The following is an 18,877-nucleotide window of genomic DNA, read 5'->3' on the forward strand; positions in this document are numbered from 1 at the left end:
TTTAACTCCAGTGTGATGTCATTGCGTGGCCCAGATCTCTCATGAGCAGTCTTTGCCTGCAGATGGGAGAGGTTCAACAATGCAGCCTATTCATTCAGGCCACGTCCAGGGTCAGAGCAGCAGAACTGACTGGCGCGTATTCAGAGTGTTTTGTCTGATTTCTCCCCCCCCAGGAACGAGTACCGCACACTGCGACAAGCCATTATCGACATGGTGCTGGCCACAGAGATGACCAAACATTTTGAACATGTCAACAAGTTTGTCAACAGCATCAACAAACCCCTGGCCGCCTTGGAGGAGAACGGGGTAAAAAAAAACCTCATTTCTTTTGAGCCTCACATGCCAATAGCCTGCGATCTTCTCTGGAAACTCCTTTTTGGCTTAGAGTGTCAGTCTGGGTCTGAGATTGTGCAATAGAATGGGGTTAAAAATGTGTATGTCATGAAACTTCAAACATTTTAGAGAGATTAAATTAAATCTATCACATTACTCTTATCAGATTAGCGGTGAAGCACGCAGTGGCTGGGAGATTACGATAAAGCACAGTTCTTGGGCCCCTTCTCAAACCTTTCACACCAAAAGGCTTAAGTCTCCATAAGTCTGACTTCTTCCTGAAAAGACAGAGCACCGAAACTGCATTTGAAATGAATCTGTCTTTTTTTTTTCTCTCACCGAAACCTGTCAATACTCATGAAGGTTCTAAGTCTCTCCCAGTACTGGAGAAGGCTCCAGAGAGACCATCAGAAATCCATTACATGTTCAACACCAAACTTCTGCCTTAGTACAGCCCAGCTCTGATGAAGCTAGAGGAGGGACAGTGTGTAGTAGAGCCTGTATTTAGCCAAACAAACATTCCCCACTGTTACAGCAAGCTCATACACACTGCTCCTCTGGTCCTCTTCCTGCTCCCTGATTGGCTGAGGTATCAAAGTCACGATTGCCTCCATGCTAGCAGAGTAAAATAAATCAATAACCTCATCTTCGTTCTTGATGAATGTCCTTTGACGTTGTCTGTGTTAGTAAGATTAGAATATGTTTGAAAACAAAAAGGCAGTCACTTAGGGGGACATTATTAGAAGGGTTAAGTACATTTTGAAAAATAACAAACAACAAACAAACAAAAAGGTTTGGTAAAGGAGAATGTGCTGGTATGGCCCAGTCACTCGCATGCCTGTGTTCAGTACAGAGTGATCAGATGCCTGTGTGCAGTACAGGGCGATCAGATGCCTGTGTTCAGTACAGAGTCACTCGCCTGCCTGTGTTCAGTACAGAGTGATCACATACCTGTGTTCAGTACAGAGTGATCAGATGCCGGTGTTCAGTACAGAGTGATCACATACCTGTGTTCAGTACAGAGTGATCACATACCTGTGTTCAGTACAGAGTGATCAGATGCCCGCGTTCAGTGCAGGGCGATCGGATGCCCGCGTTCAGTGCAGGGCGATCGGATGCCCACGTTCAGTGCAGGGCGATCGGATGCCTGTGTGCAGTACATGGCGATGCGATGCCCGCGTGCAGTACAGGGTGAGAATTTTACAGGCTGGTAGCAGGTTTCTCAGGCTGGTGTGGAATGCTGCAGGAGATGGTTTTAAAGGATCCTGTCGCTTTTTAAGGCAAACAAGGCTATGAAATTCCAGACAGGTTAACCGCACGGGGTAATCTGATTACAAACAACATGAAACTGTTAAAGGAAATCTTTAAAAACAAAAAAAAATCTCTAAAATTCTTTATTTAAAATACTTTTGCCTCAGAAGTGTGAAAAGGTTTCCCCATCACCTTACAGAAACAGCTGTGACATCACAACCCCATTCACTGACAGGAGACGCAGCCTCTGGTGTAGATGCATTCTGTTTGGTTTCTGCTGCTCCTTCTCCACAGTTTTTAAATATACATTGTGAGCAGTAATATACATATTGTATTAAGTTACAAAAAGAATTCTTGTTTTTATTCCAATTCTCCGTCTTCCTTCCACCCCCCTCCCTCCCTCTCTCTCCCTCTCTCTCTCCCTCCCTCCCTCTCTCTCTCCCTCCCTCCCCCTCTCTCTCTCTCCCTCTCTCTCTCTCCCTCCCTCTCTCCCTCCCTCCTTCCCTCCCTCAGGGTGTTGGAGATGAGGAGTCTGTGAAGAGCGTATTAACGTCTCCAGAGAATCGAATCCTTGTCAAGCGCATGCTCATAAAGTGTGCAGATATCTCCAACCCCTGCCGACCGCTGGAGCTGTGCATCGAGTGGGCAGGTCGCATCTCTGAGGAGTACTTCGCCCAGGTACTGGGACTAAACAAACACCACACTGCGACTTCCCGTTAGACCAGAGTTTAAAACTAAACCCGTCCGTAACTCCGATCCCTAAACGCTACTGTGTTGGCGGTGGAGTGAATGTAGGAGGTGAAAGTGAAGTCTCTGTGCTGGTGTCTCTTGTCTTAGACGGACGAGGAGAAGAGGCAGGGCCTGCCAGTGGTCATGCCCGTGTTTGACAGAAACACCTGCAGCATTCCGAAGTCTCAGATCTCCTTCATCGACTACTTCATCACAGACATGTTTGATGCTTGGGATGGTAAGTGTTCACGTTTGCTTCAACCTGCTTCGCACACGAAGCTTTGTGTTTCCAGCCTGTGAAAATGAGGAGAAGATCTGGAACTCTTTAATACCACAGCTCAAACATTCGTTGCTTTGTGTACATGGATTTAGAGGCAAATGTGCACATCAATATCACCCAAAGAACATATTTAGTAAAATGAAGCGGTTCTGTGTTTTCATAAGTATTTCCCATGATGTCTTTTACCAGCGTTTGCAGACCTGCCCAACTTAATGCAGCACCTTGACAACAACTATAAGTATTGGAAAGGCCTGGACGAGCGAAAGCTACACAGCCTGAGGCCGCCCCCAGAGTAAACACCACGCACGTCACCACGGCCCAGCCCCCGGCCTTCCAGAACTTTCCCTCCTCACCTCCCACCGGAGCGTGATCCGCAAGCGCAGCCAGCAGCGGGGCCCTGGGCCTGCAGACCCCGTCTCCCTGCAAACGCAAGACATTTGCTTCACTAAGAACTATACAAAGTAGAGACAAGCATTTAAAAACGATAAACAAAAACAAGCAAAGCTGAAACCCTCTGGCGTCTGTCTGTCATGGCAGTTGAGCTGGTCTGGTGATGTTTGGAGACTTTATTCTGATAAAGCACCAAAAACGGGCCCCACTGCGGCCAGCACGGCAGCACTGGCTGGCTGTCTGTGTGTGTATGTGTATGTATGTGTGTGTGTGTGTGTGTGTCACTGCTTGCCAACCACAGGACTAAAGAAGAAACACTTGATTTCTAGGACGTGTGTGTGTGTGTGTGCGTGTGTGTGTGTGTGTGTGTGTGTGTGTGTGTGTTGGGGACAGGTCTTTGGAGGGATCAGGGGCTGCGTTAGCACCCAAAGCCTCAGCTCTTAAGACAACAACATGAGAGTTTTCTCTCCCAGTGAAGAAACACTAGAGATCAACACTCCACTTGTCCTGTTCTTCACTGTGTCTCTCTCTCTTTTTTTTCTTTTCTTTGAGTCCCACTCATTGGTTTGTTTCTGTTCTCCTTAAAAACATCACAGCTCCTACAGTAATTCTACATCTATGGTAAAGTGTGTGTGTATAGGCAGAATTCTTTAAGGGTGACTTTAAGAAGGACAACACTGAGGTGAACTTGGGTCACTAATGAGAAGGAGAGATAATGATAACTGACTTTGGTATATTTATTTTGTTTTAGGAGTTCTTTGTTTTCTATACTAAAAGAGATAAGTGATGATGATTCATTAGATAATTAAGACAAGAACAAAATGAGATATGAAAAGCCAAAGGTGATTCACATAAATTATAATACTATACTATAAGTCTTGTCCATATTTAATATTATTAGATTTAAAAAAAAAAAACTTAGCGTAAATGTTTTATTTTCGTATTGCAAATACCAGTTTGAATGATCCAGTTTGAACTTTCCTATTGCACTGTAAAAAAAACAATGGTAATGTATGTGTCAAAGCTGTACCCAAGGCTGGGATGCTGAATTTGGATGGAGGCTCTGATGTGGTTATCACTTTGGTATGTGAGTGTGTGGATGGCGCGGTGCCACTCTGACACGTCCAGGTTCATGGTTGATGCGGTAAACCGCATAGCTTTCAATACGAAGAGAAATCTGTGAAAAAAAAATGTTTTGGACTTGAAAGATTTTTCTCCCAGAATTTTTTATATCTGGTTTATCCTACTGAAAAGACTGCCTTATTTTATACGATATTTATACAGCACATCCCACTGTCTACCTGCAATGGACATCTGGAGTTTTTAATAACAGTCAAAAAGTTATGTAACGTAAATCTCAATATTTTTGTAGTCTATGAATTTTACACTGGAATAACTGAGAAGGAAACAACCAACAGTTAATAATCTGGATATGCACGACCAATAGACGGGCATTTTCTTCATCCTGTAAAACAAGTTTTTGAGATGGAATACACAGAATTAACTGTCTTATCACTGTCTCACACCAGACTCATGGCAAACTGCTTGGGTTTGAGTAGTTAAGATACTGTACTGACAATTTGTCCCGCATCCTTGTATATACAAAACCTAGGGAAAATATTTTACCCATTCTTGGTTTCAGACTAGGATACTAATATATGTTAAAGGATTTTCCTTCATAAGAAAATTTCTTACTCAAACAGTATACGAAAATGCCATAATACAGAGAAAACAAGTGTCCGTAAGGTCTTGATCAAAATACCTGTTTCTCTTTAAAAAAAACAGAAATTGTACTTCAAATCAGGGCACTTTTCCATACTGAGTCATTCTTCTTCAGGTGTGACATAAGCAGAAAAAAAAAGAAAGAATTAGAAAATATTCAATGAATAATAAAATAATTATAATGTTTATATTGCATCATGTTTTTATAATGATCTCATTACTTGTCAGTTTTCACTCTCTAAAGTTTTGTTGATAAACCCAGCGGCTGGCTTTTCCAGTGTTGCTGCTGACCCGACCAGCGGGAATAAGGGGAGTCCAGAGGCCAATGGAATGTCCTGTTTGTGGAGCGGAGGGCGCCTCTGCTAAGGGTTATTTCTATCGTGACAAAATAAAACAGATTTCATCAAATTTGGCTGCCCTTCACAGAGCACCCAGCAAGAGCCATTGTCGTCCGAAACTTGCCGTTCGGGAGGACATCTCTCCCTACTTTAAGGAGAAAGTTATATTTTTAGTTGAACTAAGCCCCTTATGAATGAAGACTTTTTTTTTTTTTTGGACTGATCGTCTTTTGTCATTTTAACACAGACAAAACACAACTCTGTGCATGCTGAAATGCCCTTGGCTCTGATCATCGTAGTCAGAGCCAGAAATTTGTTCCCGCTTTCTGATCATCTGACGTGAAAACACCGGTTTCATAGGCCAACCCTTGATTTGTACGGAGAGCCAAATGCATTTGAGTTTATGAGATGTATCCCTGTGCTCATTAAAGGGGATGTCTGCCGCGGACATAGGCCTTTGAAATCATTTACATCATTATTCACACCCGGGCTACACAGCTGGAGAAAGTCTATTTAGATTATTGACCTTCGCTATTAATAATGTTTCACGTTCTGTGAAATACAAAAATGCACAAAAACAGAAATAGGCTGTGACTCATTACTGAAACAATAATTGGCTATCGTACAGTTATCCACAAACAATTAAGTCACAGAATGTACACGGGAAAGGGGAAACACCCTCTCCCTGTTCTTTCAGACGATTAAATGGTGGATTTTTTGAGTTATCTGAAGACACTGTTTCATGGAAATTAGGGGGGGGGGGTATATTATGCAGTACGTGAAAACGAAAATTATCAAGCGAATCTCAGGTAATGTCACTTGGATTAAACATATTCACTGTCTACAGAGATGATTCATTAGAGGTCAGTCCAGGTGTCTGACTCACTCGGAATGCAGAAGGGACTAACTCCAGTACCGCAGCACAAAATCCAAAAGGCAAAACAAGGACACTAGCAACTGGGTCTTACAATCAACGATGTTGTCGGGTATTATGTACAGTTCATTATACACGCAGATACACCGCTCCGTTTGCATTCCAACCGCTGCTTAATATCTTTGGGAAATTTTCGGTTTGTGGAAATAATGTATAATATATAATAATTATTTCTAAATGTTATCTAGAAATGTTGTTATTCATAACTGTGACACCTGGTGAGGAAAAATTAAATCAGTGTAGTTGTACGATAAACGATTAAATAAGTAGGGTCATCTGACCACTATGTTACGTAAGCCAATAGACGTACTTCCGTTTTACGTTAGCTTAATGTTAGTTTCCGGATATGGCCCACTGTGTAGTTCTATGAAAGTTCTAGTTCGGTGGGAACGAATGCCGTTGGCCTTTAGTGTATAGTGCATTTTTATTTCAGAGGATCCAGTTAAATGGCGTCGGGGACACCGTAAGTCTTGTTCGCGATCCAGTGTGTACACACCATTTTTCTTAACTGGATTTTAGATAGTTTAACATTCAAGAGCCGTGAATTAGCGAGAACGCTTTACTAGCTAGACAGATATCTTGCCTGTGGTTAGCAACCTTGCTGGTTAGCATGTTATTTTTTGTTCACAAGCCAACCAGCTAATAAGGCTTGCATAACAGCGAGGTAACCCATAATTCCCCTGGACCCATCAGCGATAAGGATTGAAGAATGTGTTTTTATCAGACAGATGTAAACATATGGTTTAGCTAAGAAACAAGACGATTTTCTCTGTTGAAACACGAGTGATGTGATTTGCTGGCTAATAGGCTAACCCTTTCAAAGCTAACTACGTGTTGTCGCTACGCTGTGGTCGACGCGTCGCTAGCTAGCCGAGCTGCTAAGGCCCAGCGCTACTGCTCAAGTTTCTCTTCCACGTTTGAAGTTGAGATACGTTTTTGGGTCCAGGCGAACTATGCTGTTTACTCCTGATGAGCCATAAGCCGGGCAAATTCTTCACCGGAACAGTAGCATGGCTGTTTTTAAGGAGGGTTCTGAAAGCAGATACTCAAAGTGTAGTTCTCTGCTGATACTAACCTCCGATATTAATCGATTGTAGTGACTAGAACAGGCCATATGTCCTGCAGACTATGTTGCGGCCTACTTGTCCTACACACATTAATCATATCCTCAGCTCTTTGACGTGCGTTGGAAATGAAAAGAGTAATTCTCTCTCGGTTCTGTTTTTCAGGTGCCTGAACAGTAGGTGGGATCAGCCCAAGTCAAAAACAGACATATTACAAAGTTTTGCGGGGAATGTGTCCCACACGCTCAGTTCCCACATAACGTCTGCCCCAGACAAGACGGTGCTCGCCAGCCCTCATTTCTCCGCCGCGTCGACCGCGGTCGCCTCGTCCCAGCAGCCCAGAGCGGCCCAGACGGCGGGCGCCGCGCAGACGTCTGCCGAGGACAAGGCGCCACAGGGTGGGGTGGAAATGGCCGCAGCTATGGCTGCCAAAATCAACGCCATGCTGATGGCTAAGGGCAAGTTAAAACCCCTGCAGCCTCTGCCCCCCAAGGTAACCCGACCGTCACCAGTCTGACCAGTTTATTAGCGTGTGGGTTCCAGTCTGAGGCCCAGTGCTCATCTTGTGGTCTGCCCTCACTCTCTCTGCAGATTCCACCCTGTACGCCTGTCACCAGCAGCAGCAGCAGCAGTGAGGAGCTGGTTGTAACAGAGGTGGACATCAACGACGTTCCCATAAACTGTAGGAATTTACTCACAAAAGGGAAAACTCAGGAAGAGGTTGAGAGCGTTTTTATTTTGAACCATACATTTTTCGGTCGGCGTTTGGTGTTTTAGCAGAATGTCTCTGAGTGATGTCTTGTGTTATCCTTTAGATTCGCCAGCACAGTGGTGCAGTGGTTTCCACTAAAGGGCTGTACATGACCACAGCTGAAAAATCCAGCATAAAAGGAGTGTATGTATGTGCTTCATTGGTGGGCTTAGAACCATGGTGTGCTATTGGGGATTCATTCATATAGTCTCTCTTTCTCTTTCTCTCTCTCTCATATACGTACACACACACACACGTATATTTTTTTTTATATTCTAATTCTCTCTCTCTCTTTTTCTTTCTATCCAGAGAGAGACCTTTATATCTTCATGTCCAGGGCAGGGGTCAGGAGCAGGTCAACAGTAAGTAAACTCAGGTTGTTGTCTGGCCCGTTAACGTGTGAGTCTTGTCTCTAACCTGCCGGTGTGCCCTGTCAGAGGCAGTCCAGCGGATAAAGGAGATCATTTCAGAGGAGGTGCTTCGCTCAAGTGGGGGGCAACAGCCCCCCGTCATGCCCACGCTTCCAGTTTACCCCCAGCCCCCCAGGCCTGCTGTCCCAGCACAGCCGCTGCGCCCCCAGGTCCCCAACAGTTTACACCCGGGCTCCACCGGTCCGCCCAGCCAGAGGCCCGCGGGTCCGCACGGCCACTCAGGGGTACGTACACATCTCTCCCTCTCTCCTCTCTCCTGCCGTTTCCGTGGCGTGTTCAGAGCCGCTCCTGGAGGTAAAAGAAGGTGAGGCCAGTGCAGTCTGTTTGGCCCTTGCTGATACCCACCTCCTACAGTAAGAGTGCAGTGAGAAGGACTCTGGCCTTGAGGCCTGTTCAGGGTGCACTGCTGCTGCCGACAGACAAACCGCCGGTCCTGACGGCCGATAGCGTGGCGATAACGTGAACTACACAAGGTCTCTCTCGCTTTATTCCAGAACTTTGTGCACACCAAGATTTTTGTGGGTCTGGACCAAGCTATGCCTTCCTTCAATGTGAAAGAGAAAGTTGAAGGTCCCTCGGGAAGTTATCTGCAGCACATCCAGAGCGAGACAGGAGCGCGAGTCTTCCTCCGCGGGAAAGGCTCGGGCTACATCGAGCAGGCCTCTCGACGAGAATCTTTTGAACCGCTCTACCTTTACATTAGGTACTGTCACCTTTACATTAGGTACTGTCACCTTTACATTAGGTGCTGTACTGGCTTTGCGTCTGGTACTGGACTGGCTTTGCGTCTGGTACTGGACTGGCTATGTGTCTCTCTCTCTCTCTGCTCTCTTCTTGTTGTGTCCTGTGTCAGTCAGAATGACAGCTGATTATGGGTTTCTCTGCTTCCCTGTAGCCATCCTAACTCTACGGGACTGGACGCTGCCAAGAAGCTATGTGAAAGCCTGCTGGAAACGGTGAGTGTGATTTCTGGGGCACACGCTGTGGTTGGGGGGAGGGGGGGAATACTGGTGAAGGGACAGGGTTGGGTAATCTGTACCTGTCGTTCGCACCTCTCAGAGGACAGAGGTCATGACCCTCAAACGTAATGTGGTGTGTTTCCTGTTTCCCTGTTTGTGTTTTTGTTTATCATTAGAGTTTTAGGATTATTTACAGGTTTGTTGTGATTGATGGTAAAGGTGTTAGAAAGCGTTTGACTCTGCTGCTGTCTGTTCCGTCACTTGTTTCGTTTTCATCTTTAGTGAAACGGTTTTCCTCCACACAGGTCCGAGCTGAGCATGCCCGCATGCTGTCTACCTACACAGCAACCGGATCCACTCAAGGTACGGAAACATTGCTTTTCTGAACATTGAAATAAAAATATACAAATGTTTAAAAAAAAAAAAGAAAAAAAAAACCCAACAAACCTCCATTCAGTTCTGAAGGCTGTCTGGTCCCTCCGGCCGGGGCAGTGGCGTGATGAAGAGTTGTATGGTCACACAGCGAAACCTCTACCTTTTTAACACGCCCCACTCCACCGCACACACACGCTTAACCCCGACATGTCATCTTTTATTTCAGGATATCCAGCTAATAGCAATTACTCTAGCCAGAGGTCCTGGTATAGTTACCCTTCTAACGGGTACACAGGCGGCTATTCTGCATACCCTGGAGCCAGTAACTACTGGACTAGTGTTAATGGTCATTCTAACATGTCGACCACCCCTCCGTCTTCTCAGCCAATGGTGCAGTACCCCGTCTGTCCCAGAAAACCACCGCCCTACCTGGTGGAGGTATGTTAGCAGCAGCAGGTGGAACGGGGTTTTTGTGTTTATCTATGACTGTACCTTTTATATAGTTTATTTCAATATACAGTTTACATTGTTTTCCAAGGAGATCAGTTGTGGTGTACTGCACTGACAGAAAACATTTTTGGGGGGGGTTTGTGTGCATCAGGAGCAGGACGCTGAAGACGCTGGAGTTAACGGTTTGTCCACCAGTCCTCCCAGCTCAACCAGTCCAAAGAGGCACTTTCTAGAGGAGTGTGACAAAGCCGAGGAGAAGGAGGTAGTGGCCGTTTGTCTGACAGTCTGTAGAGGCGTGTGTGTGTGTAGAGGTCGGTGTGTGTGTGTGTGTGTGTAGAGGTCGGTGTGTGTGTGTGTGTGTGTGTGTGTAGAGGTCGGGGTGTGTGTGTAGAGGTCGGGGTGTGTGTGTAGAGGTCGGGGTGTGTGTGTGTGTGTGTAGAGGTCGGGGTGTGTGTGTGTGTGTGTGTGTGTGTGTAGAGGTCGGGGTGTGTGTGTGTGTGTAGAGGTCGGGGTGTGTGTGTGTGTGTGTGTGTGTAGAGGTCGGGGTGTGTGTGTGTGTGTGTGTGTGTGTGTAGAGGTCGGGGTGTGTGTGTGTGTAGAGGTCGGGGTGTGTGTGTGTGTGTGTGTGTGTGTAGAGGTCGGTGTGTGTGTGTGTGTGTGTGTGTGTAGAGGTCGGTGTGTGGGTGTGTGTGTGTGTGTGTAGAGGTCGGTGTGTGGGTGTGTGTGTGTGTGTAGAGGTCGGTGGGTGTGTGTGTGTGTGTGTGTGTAGAGGTCGGTGGGTGTGTGTGTGTGTGTGTGTGTAGAGGTCGGTGTGTGTGTGTGTGTGTGTGTGTGTGTGTAGAGGTCGGTGTGTGTGTGTGTGTGTGTGTGTGTGTGTGTGTGTGTAGAGGTCGGTGTGTGTGTGTGTGTGTGTGTAGAGGTCGGTGTGTGTGTGTGTGTGTGTGTGTGTGTGTAGAGGTCGGGGTGTGTGTGTGTGTGTAGAGGTCGGGGTGTGTGTGTGTGTGTGTGTGTAGAGGTCGGGGTGTGTGCGTGTAGAGGTCGGGGTGTGTGTGTGTAGAGGTCGGTGTGGGGGGGGGGGGGGTGTGTGTGTGTGTGTAGAGGCCGGTCAGTAGAAGCGAATGAAATCTGTCTAATCCGTATGTGTGGGTGTGTGTGTGTGTGTAGAGGTCGGGGTGTGTGTGTGTGTGTGTGTGTGTGTAGAGGTCGGGGTGTGTGTGTGTAGAGGTCGGTGTGGGGGGGGGTGTGTGTGTGTGTGTGTGTGTGTGTGTGTGTGTAGAGGCCGGTCAGTAGAAGCGAATGAAATCTGTCTAATCCGTGTGTGTGTGTGTGTGGGTGTGTGTGTGTGTGTGTGTGTGTGTGTAGAGGTCGGGGTGGGTGTGTGTAGAGGTCGGGGTGTGTGTGTGTGTGTGTGTGTGTGTGTGTGTGTGTAGAGGTCGGGGTGTGTGTGTATAGAGGTGTGTGTGTGTGTGTGTGTGTGTGTGTGTGTGTGTGTGTGTAGAGGTCGGGGTGTGTGTGTATAGAGGTTGGTGGGTGTGTGTGTGTGTGTGTGTGTGTGTGTGTGTGTGTGTGTGTGTGTAGAGGCCGGTCTGTAGAAGCGAATGAAATCTGTCTAACCCGTGTGTGTGTGTGTGTGGCTGTGTAGGCTGACGGCTGCGCAGATGCACACACAAACGAAGAGGAACCAGCTGCTCCAGCCTCCGACACGGATGAGGGCAAATGCACAGAGAGGTTAGCATGTGGCCTCGTGTTAAAGATGTGTTCTGAGCACAGAGAACGCGGTTTGACCGTGTCCGCGTATGGTCGTCTTCCCCGCAGGATGCTGATGCCTCCGCCACCTCTACCCCTGACGGCGACGGCGACAGCGACAGCGCGTAAGAGAGGGAGGGAGGACGTGGAGAAAGAGGAGGCCCCTGTGATGGCGGGTATGCACTGCTCTTTCACACGCTGCTTCAGTCCTCACGCTGCATGACCCCGCTGGGGCTCTGAGGCATGGCCTTCAGAGAGCAGAGCCCTGCCACAGGAGAGCTCTCTGTAAAATCCAGCCTTTCCCCACCAGATTAATGGACACCTGTTCACTGGACCCCCGGCACCAAGCCCACTAACCTGTGATTCTGTTATATGTTTTTTTTTTTTCTCTCTGTCTTTTTCCCTTGTCTTCTCTTTACATGTGTTCCTGGACCTGGCTCTTATGGGGGTGGTGCCGCGGCATAAACCCTGAATGACCCCTCCTGCCTCTGGACCCAACACATTCTACGCCTAATATGGGCCTTCCAAACTTGGTTTCTCTCTGGTTTTTGTTTTCTCCCCGTCTCTCTCTCTCTTTGTGTCTCTCTCTCTCTGTCTTTCTTTGTTTCTAATTTTGTGCACTAGCAGGTAAGGCACCTCCAGAGTCAGTAAAGAAGCCAAAGCTTCCGGAAGATTCCTTAGGGTTAGTGCCGTATGGAGGAGACTCGTCCGATGAAGAGGAAGACAGGTCGCGCAGCTGTAAGAAGACTTAACCTGTGCGTTGTCTAACGCTGTCCCCTGTGCATTTCCCTGCAGTGGTTCACCCCCAGTTTAAATGCATTCATTTGAAAGATTTTCACACTTCACACAGGCTGCCAAAAAAGACAAGACTGCTCTTTCCTCCCAGCGGACAGCTCCAGGATGGGTAGTTTATTTCATTTTTAAAACACACGATTAGAATCCCAAGCCTCATTTCATGACTTGCTTTGCACCGAATATTGATTTATGATGTAACTTTCAGTGAAACTTTTCTTGTATTGGAAAATGGTGTAAATCTGTTCCCATGGAATACAGTAATAAAATACTTGGACAAACTCAACCCCTTACTAGTCCATGGTGCTTCCTGAACAAATGATTTTTGTTGGTGGTTTTTGCCTCTCGGAGCGTAACTGTTTTGAGGTTTCCGGCGCGTGACTGGGGGGGGGGGTCATGGCAGTTTGGCGTAGTCGGGAATAGCCATGCCGTTGAGCAGAGTGAGGGCTCCGGGGTTGTCCAGGGCGAAACAGGGAAGCACGTAATGGAGAAACTGGCAGTGAAAGGTATAGAGGTGCTGGGCCAGGTCTGCGTTGAAAAACGACAGCTTTCCTTGGTCATAGTCCAGATACACTCCGATCTTCAGTGGATGCTCCGTTATCCTGATGTCGGGAGTCCAGCCGTTGTGCAGAAACTCATATTTGTGTCTAAAGGAAGATGAGAATTTGAGTTGTTTATGCCTTCTGCTTAACAGTAATGCTGCCCTGAGTGTGTGTGTGTGTGTGTGTGTGTGTGTGAAAAAGACTGATTTTCCTCTGCAGCTTGTGCAGTCTTGGCACAGACCAAACCCTTAAGTGACAATTCAGTGGAATAGAGTTACCATGGCAACAGCGATACAGTAATGGTATTCTGTGAGCATTTGCCAGTTCACCTTTTTGTGTGCTTTGTAATGCGTGTGCTTTAGCGGGTGGGGAAGCTGTGACATTTTCAGTGGTGTTTTATGTTTGTTTTTTTTTGAGAGACTTGCAGATTTGATGAAGTCATTGCAGAGCGTGCCCACCATAAAAACACTGAGGTGGTTTCCTTACCTGGACGGAGTCAAAACGTGTCTCATACACCAAGACGAGTTGTTTCCCCCCAGATACGAGTTCCTCTGCGTGTCCTCGTAGGCCACACCAATCCTGTACTCTGTGCTCTCCTCCACCTCCACTTCCCAGTAGTACTTGCCCCTGATGGGAATCAGGTCACCCAGCACTGCCACACACCTTCACAAAGAACACGCCGTGATGTCAGACCAGCACACCCACCCAACCCAACTCTACGGCTCACCAAACAGCAAGAAACATCCCCGACATCGGTGCTGCACTGCTCCCTGTGATGTGCTCTCAGACTGAGCTGGTTTTTAAAGAAGTGTGTAAATTGACCTTGGCATGTAATTTGACCTTGGTGGATGTACCTTGCGAACGTATTGTCACTGAAGGTCATTTCACTTAGAGGAAGTTCCTCATCCAAGTAGAACATGGTGAAGCCGTCCCCGGACACGGACAGACACGGGTGGGCTGTGTCCTCCAGCAGGTGGAAAAAGGTGCCTGTGTGAGACAGTGAGCTCAGAATGAGAGTTTAAACATCAGGAACAAACACACAGCCAGGAGACCGTTTGTCAGGAAGTAATATGAAACAGAATTCAGATCCGGCACCGGAAAATATAACTATGGTTAGACAAGTCTGTAACCTCAACATAGTGTGTTTGGTGCAAATCCTTCATTCACCGAACACTGTCCATATGAGGAAGGGGCGTGGCTCTGTCATGGGGATGGCTCTGATTGGCCAGAATGAGAAGGTAACGTACAGAGTAATGGGTTTTTTTGTTTTTGTTTTTCCCCTGAAGGACCCAAAGGGGTGTGGGCGCTCAGACATGGGCATGTAAGTTAAGCTTTGATCCCACAGTCAAAGCCATGCTGGAATTAGTCAGCCCAGGATGGTGAATGAGCCTCAGTCAGCCAATCACAGCCCTGGGTTACAGCCCATTGTCCCCCCCCCCTGACTGTCCACAACCTCAGTCAGCCAATCAGAGCGCTGGGTTACAGCCCGCTGTCAGAGTCATGTTCAGTGACAAGCAGTCACACATTTTCATGTTTAAACATACAAACGGGCCTGTGGCCATGTCTCTGTGAGCTCTAATCAGATGGTGTGTCAGGTCTCTTCAGTATGTGAGTTCTTTTCCATAGTACAGCTACCTTTCCCCTCTGAAGCGTGCATACGGTGAGTAGATCAGTGGGAAAAATGCATTCAGAGGATCTGTAAGTCTGGAAGTGAAATGGAGTGAAAAACAAGGAGGGTTTCATTTTCTGGGTCCTGGTCTCCTCTGGTATCATGTCCATCTTATACTACAGTAAGAGTTTGTGAAGCAGATTAAATGTGTGAACAGTTGCTGTGTGTTACGCTGTAGAGGGGTTGTCTGTGTGTATCTTTACCTGTTAATGTGTGTTATGCTGTAGAGGGGTTGTCTGTGTGTGTGTGTGACGCTGTAGAGGGGTTGTGTGTGTATGTTTACCTGTTGTAGACACAGTAATGGGCTGACTCCTCTCACTGGGCCCGCCGATGTTGACGGCTCTCACTGAGATGAGGTAACGCTTCCCTGTCTGTAACTGAAGGAGGCACTCACAGGTTGGGATGGCCACTATGGACCTGAGAGAGGGAGATCAGGCAGAACAACAGAACAAACCATACTTGCTGAAAAGTGCAGGCCAGATCCTATATATAGCCCTCTGGGTCCTGACTGTGCACCTCTGTCCCGTGCTCTCTGGGGCTCAGGGACAAGCCTCTATACACACACGCACACACACACACATTGTTTCCATTACATAAAGGTCCAGCTCAAGACAACAGTTGTGCAGTTAGGATGGGCTCCATGACCGGCATCGTACAGAGATCCCGTGGACAGGATGCTTACTCAGTGATGGAGCTCTCGGTGTTGTCAGCAGAAACCTCACTCAGCTCCACGGTGTAGGAGTCCACGGGGTTCGTGTTCCCGGACTCCCAGCGGATAAGTGCGGCGTCTTGACAACTGGTGCACTCTCTTGGCTTTATTACTGGTGGTGCTGGAACTGCACACAGCAGGGATGTGTCAGTACCACATGTCATGAGGAGTGAATTTAAGCAGTTTTCAGTATAATGAAGAGGCAAAGTGAATTACCTGTCATATAAACAGCTTTCTCGCTGGCAGGGCTTATGCCAGTCGTATTTGTGGCTGTGACCCAAAACTCATACTGTGCATTGGGAAGCAAGTTGCTAACAGTGCAGTGTGTCTCCTTCACCTTCACCATAGAAGCTGGGAGAACAGACAGGATGTTTTGAGTTGGATCACTCGGATGTTAAAGAGAAGACAGGGACAGGCTGAAGAATGGTTTTGATGGTGGTTTTGTGGTCAGTGGGCTTTAGTCTGGGCCTTGCCTTCTGTGTCCATCTCCTGGCTGATGTCCTCAGAGACGAGTCGACTGTATAGCTCATAGTACTCGACGGTGTCGTCTGAGAAGAGGCTCCAGCACACGCGCACGCACGTCTGCAAGGCCGAGCCGGGAATCTGGGGGTTCATTACTGGAGCCGAGGGCGCTACGGTGACAGAGTGATGTCTTTACATTCTCATCACAACGTTATCCGAAACATCTAGTGTTTAACCTAACCCTAAATGACATTCATATCAGTCCCACCCAATCCAGACACTGTGTTTCATCACATGCACTGTAAAAACTACCCAAAAATGATCTCAGAAGTTCTTGAAAATAATAATAATAATACATACAGTAAAATGTTGCCTGTTCAAAAGGACAGGTAATGGGGTGATTAGTCACTGAGCAAATCTCTTCAGAATGTTTGAAGGGCTGAATTACTTACTCCATGTGTGTGATGAGTAACAGACATCAGTTTGACATTACACAACAGTAATCATCGTCATTTAAATGTATGATCAAACCTGGGATAGCATTAATTGAGTCCATCATTTGTTTGACGTCAGACAAATCAGCTATTGGAGTTTCAAACTCGAGAGACGCAGAGAGTTTGAGGTCTGGTTCATCTGTAGCAAACTGCTCGATCCTGTTGGGTCAGACAGGAAGAGGCCTCATCACTCAGAGCAATGCTGGAGAAACACTCCTGTTTGTTCTGAACACATTCAAAGCCTCACTTTCTCAGCATCTCATTCACAACAATGCAAAGGCAATTTTAATAGCACAACCGTATAGTTTAGTTTGGTTAAAATTATAACCACTGATATTTCCCGTTGAGCCTTTATGCACACAATGGTGTTCACACAGCCGACACAGTACCATGCTGAAAACCAGTACACTATAAAGCAGACCAACACTCCATTCTCCAGTACCTCTCAATGACTGGCATTACCGCCTGCCCATTTAAAAAGAAAGAAAATGAAAATTCACATTACTTGTTGCTTTACATTAAAATATCACATAAATTACACTGACAAAAATGAGAACAGAATATTTTTCATTCATTTAAAAGTCAAAACACACAAATCATTAATCAAGAGGCAGCTCTATTACATCTGTGGTGATACAGGATTTTACAAGACTTCAACCCCAGTGGTTAAAGAGAAAACGACAAACAAACAAACAAAAACAAACCTGGAGAAAGGCAAACTTGTTCTCGTTGCGGTAGAGTTCTTGTGCGGTCTCTATCAGTTCTTTGGAGGTGTCCAGTGTTTTTCCACAGTCCAGGAGCTGTGTGTACAGAGCCTCCAGTTTCGCCTTCTTCTCCTCCTCCAGGGCCGACGCCCGCTCATCGTAGCGCTGCGACAAGGTCTGAAGGACGTCGTTGTAGTGCTGCTCCAAGTTCTGTTCCTGTCTGCCAAAATTCTCCTACACACAGAATTCAGCGTCTCCATGAGCTGTCCTGCATCTTCTCACGTGTTTAACATGGTTGTGTGAATAGTGGACCGCTTTTAATTTGTTCTTTGAATAGAATTTGATATTGTAATAACCACTAATTTTATACTCATATGCCAAATTCATGCACTAGTAAAATTCATTAAAAGCAAACACACTATGAAAAACATATATTTTACCTCTACAGTGATAAAGATTTCCTCCAAGTTGCTTGCAAAATTCTCCATTTGAGTTATCTTTTCTCCCAACTTCCCCTTGGTTTTGTTCAGTTCATTCTAGACAAGCAAAATACACAATGACCACAGAACAATGCCTTTATCAGTATGTTTGCTTCTCTCTTTCTGTTTGCACTGGAACTGAGCCACCATGTGGTACCGAAACAATTACCACCAACACTGTTGCGTGGCAAAATAAATAAAGTATCTAAGTGTCTTTTAAAAAGTTCAGTGGTATGATGTCTATGGAGGTGTGCACATGAGCAGATTCACTCATATGATGGACTGATTTCTGTGTACCTTAATTTCCTCTGCTGCTTTGGCCATGAGAACAACCCTGTGATTTTTGTGGGGGCCAAAACGCCTCTGGAAACCTCGGGTGGGAGTTCTGCAGTCCATGCAGAAAACATCTGGAGGATCGCTCTCACTTTTTGCCGTTAGCCCCTCCACCATTTCCTCAGTATTGTCAAGCGGTTCTCCTGCAAATACATCATCACTGCCCAGTAACAGCCCAGCTACGGCCCTCTGATCACTGGGCTCATCTTCATCTGATGGCACGTACGGTTCAAATGTAAGGGATTCATTTGTGCCCACCGAGAAACGCTGAAAAGTAGACGCGGGAGGATCTGGCTGTTTTTTTGTGACAAGAACAAAGGGCTCCTTACTGACTTCTTTTGAGCCTTCATCCACAGGCGCGGGGTCCTCGTCTTCACTCAGTGCAATCTCCTCTGCTATGACATCCAGCCGTCCCCTAATCTCATAGAGGTCCATGTTGACACTAGTATCCTGGTAAAATATAAGAGTTAACAAAAAGTTCATTTCTATGAACTGGACAGAATTTGATTTAAAAAAAACTAATCAAAGAGACCTTCCTCACACATGCGCGCTTTAATTCCCAGTAACCTTGTTAACAGCGAAACTTTTTTAAACGGTTTTCGTTTTACCTATGAGATGTCTAGTTTCACAAAATATATACACAGTTCCGGATCATTTAAACGCCTAAACTTACTCTTCTGTGCGATTTACTCTTCAGTTTATTCCTGTTTTCCTTCAGCAAAACCAGTTATTTAAGGGGGGGAAAGCAGCGCCTCTTAGTCGCAATACAAACTTGGAGAGCTGCAGAAAAGACGGGCTTGTGACAAAAATAGAGCTGGCCAGAACAGGCACGCGCGCCTCTCAAATATCACCCGCTCACTGTCGGGTTTGACCGGCCATATACATTCAAAGTCAATAGACCATACATTTCAGCAGATGCATGGGTAAACAAAGTTGCACC

At 46.4% G+C, this 18,877-nt stretch overlaps 3 protein-coding genes across 5 annotated transcripts in view; 2 read left to right on the forward strand and 1 right to left on the reverse strand.

Moving 5' to 3' along the window:
• The window catches only part of pde8a (phosphodiesterase 8A), a 39,726-nt gene extending 36,473 nt beyond the window's left edge, over positions 1-3,253 (forward strand). The window contains exons 19-22 of the mRNA XM_030764605.1: positions 174-306; positions 2,098-2,262; positions 2,422-2,551; positions 2,783-3,253. Of these exons, the coding sequence (XP_030620465.1) occupies positions 174-306; positions 2,098-2,262; positions 2,422-2,551; positions 2,783-2,889 (535 nt within the window). The 3' untranslated portion in view covers positions 2,890-3,253. The remainder of the gene's footprint in view (positions 1-173; positions 307-2,097; positions 2,263-2,421; positions 2,552-2,782) is intronic.
• Positions 3,254-6,348: 3,095 nt separating this feature from the next.
• Positions 6,349-12,831, forward strand: LOC115805407 (KH homology domain-containing protein 4). 3 transcript variants are annotated; one of them, XM_030765980.1, is made up of 15 exons: positions 6,349-6,440; positions 7,207-7,321; positions 7,379-7,534; positions 7,633-7,761; positions 7,857-7,936; positions 8,102-8,154; positions 8,230-8,447; positions 8,718-8,926; positions 9,119-9,179; positions 9,488-9,545; positions 9,784-9,995; positions 10,159-10,269; positions 11,650-11,735; positions 11,823-11,929; positions 12,378-12,831. In XM_030765980.1, the coding sequence occupies exons 1-15, from the start codon at positions 6,424-6,426 to the stop codon at positions 12,503-12,505; spliced, it is 1,740 nt and encodes a 579-aa protein (XP_030621840.1). In that variant the 5' UTR covers positions 6,349-6,423; the 3' UTR covers positions 12,506-12,831. The 3 variants fall into 3 exon arrangements, with proteins under 3 accessions (XP_030621840.1, XP_030621837.1, XP_030621838.1); XM_030765977.1 differs by having other exon boundaries at positions 7,207-7,534; XM_030765978.1 differs by having other exon boundaries at positions 7,207-7,534; positions 12,381-12,831.
• Positions 12,832-12,939: 108 nt separating this feature from the next.
• On the reverse strand, positions 12,940-18,372 carry fsd2 (fibronectin type III and SPRY domain containing 2). Its single transcript, XM_030793268.1, has 12 exons — positions 17,902-18,372; positions 17,566-17,661; positions 17,126-17,359; positions 16,864-16,886; positions 16,459-16,580; positions 15,939-16,097; positions 15,682-15,816; positions 15,439-15,592; positions 15,040-15,173; positions 13,942-14,074; positions 13,574-13,750; positions 12,940-13,192 (listed from the first exon to the last, which is right to left on the reverse strand). Exons 1-12 carry the CDS (start codon positions 18,370-18,372, stop codon positions 12,940-12,942), a joined length of 2,091 nt encoding a protein of 696 aa, XP_030649128.1.
• Between the last annotated feature and the right edge of the window lie 505 nt (positions 18,373-18,877).

Source organism: Chanos chanos, chromosome 2, assembly GCF_902362185.1.
Source record: "Chanos chanos chromosome 2, fChaCha1.1, whole genome shotgun sequence".
Classification (NCBI taxonomy): domain Eukaryota; kingdom Metazoa; phylum Chordata; class Actinopteri; order Gonorynchiformes; family Chanidae; genus Chanos; species Chanos chanos.

What these genes read in the sequence shown, in the direction of transcription:
- LOC115805407 (XM_030765977.1), top strand. An exon ending in AGCAACCGGATCCACTCAAG is followed by an intron (nt 9,546 to 9,783) that starts GTACGGAAACAT and finishes CTTTTATTTCAG; the next exon opens with GATATCCAGCTAATAGCAAT. An exon ending in CACCGCCCTACCTGGTGGAG is followed by an intron (nt 9,996 to 10,158) that starts GTATGTTAGCAG and finishes TGTGTGCATCAG; the next exon opens with GAGCAGGACGCTGAAGACGC.
- fsd2 (XM_030793268.1), bottom strand. Translation starts at nt 18,372, where the DNA reads ATGGACCTCTATGAGATTAGGGGACGGCTGGATGTCATAGCAGAGGAG. An exon ending in ACAAGTTTGCCTTTCTCCAG is followed by an intron (nt 16,887 to 17,125) that starts GTTTGTTTTTGT and finishes TTAAATGGGCAG; the next exon opens with GCGGTAATGCCAGTCATTGA. An exon ending in CTCAATTAATGCTATCCCAG is followed by an intron (nt 16,098 to 16,458) that starts GTTTGATCATAC and finishes CTGTCACCGTAG; the next exon opens with CGCCCTCGGCTCCAGTAATG.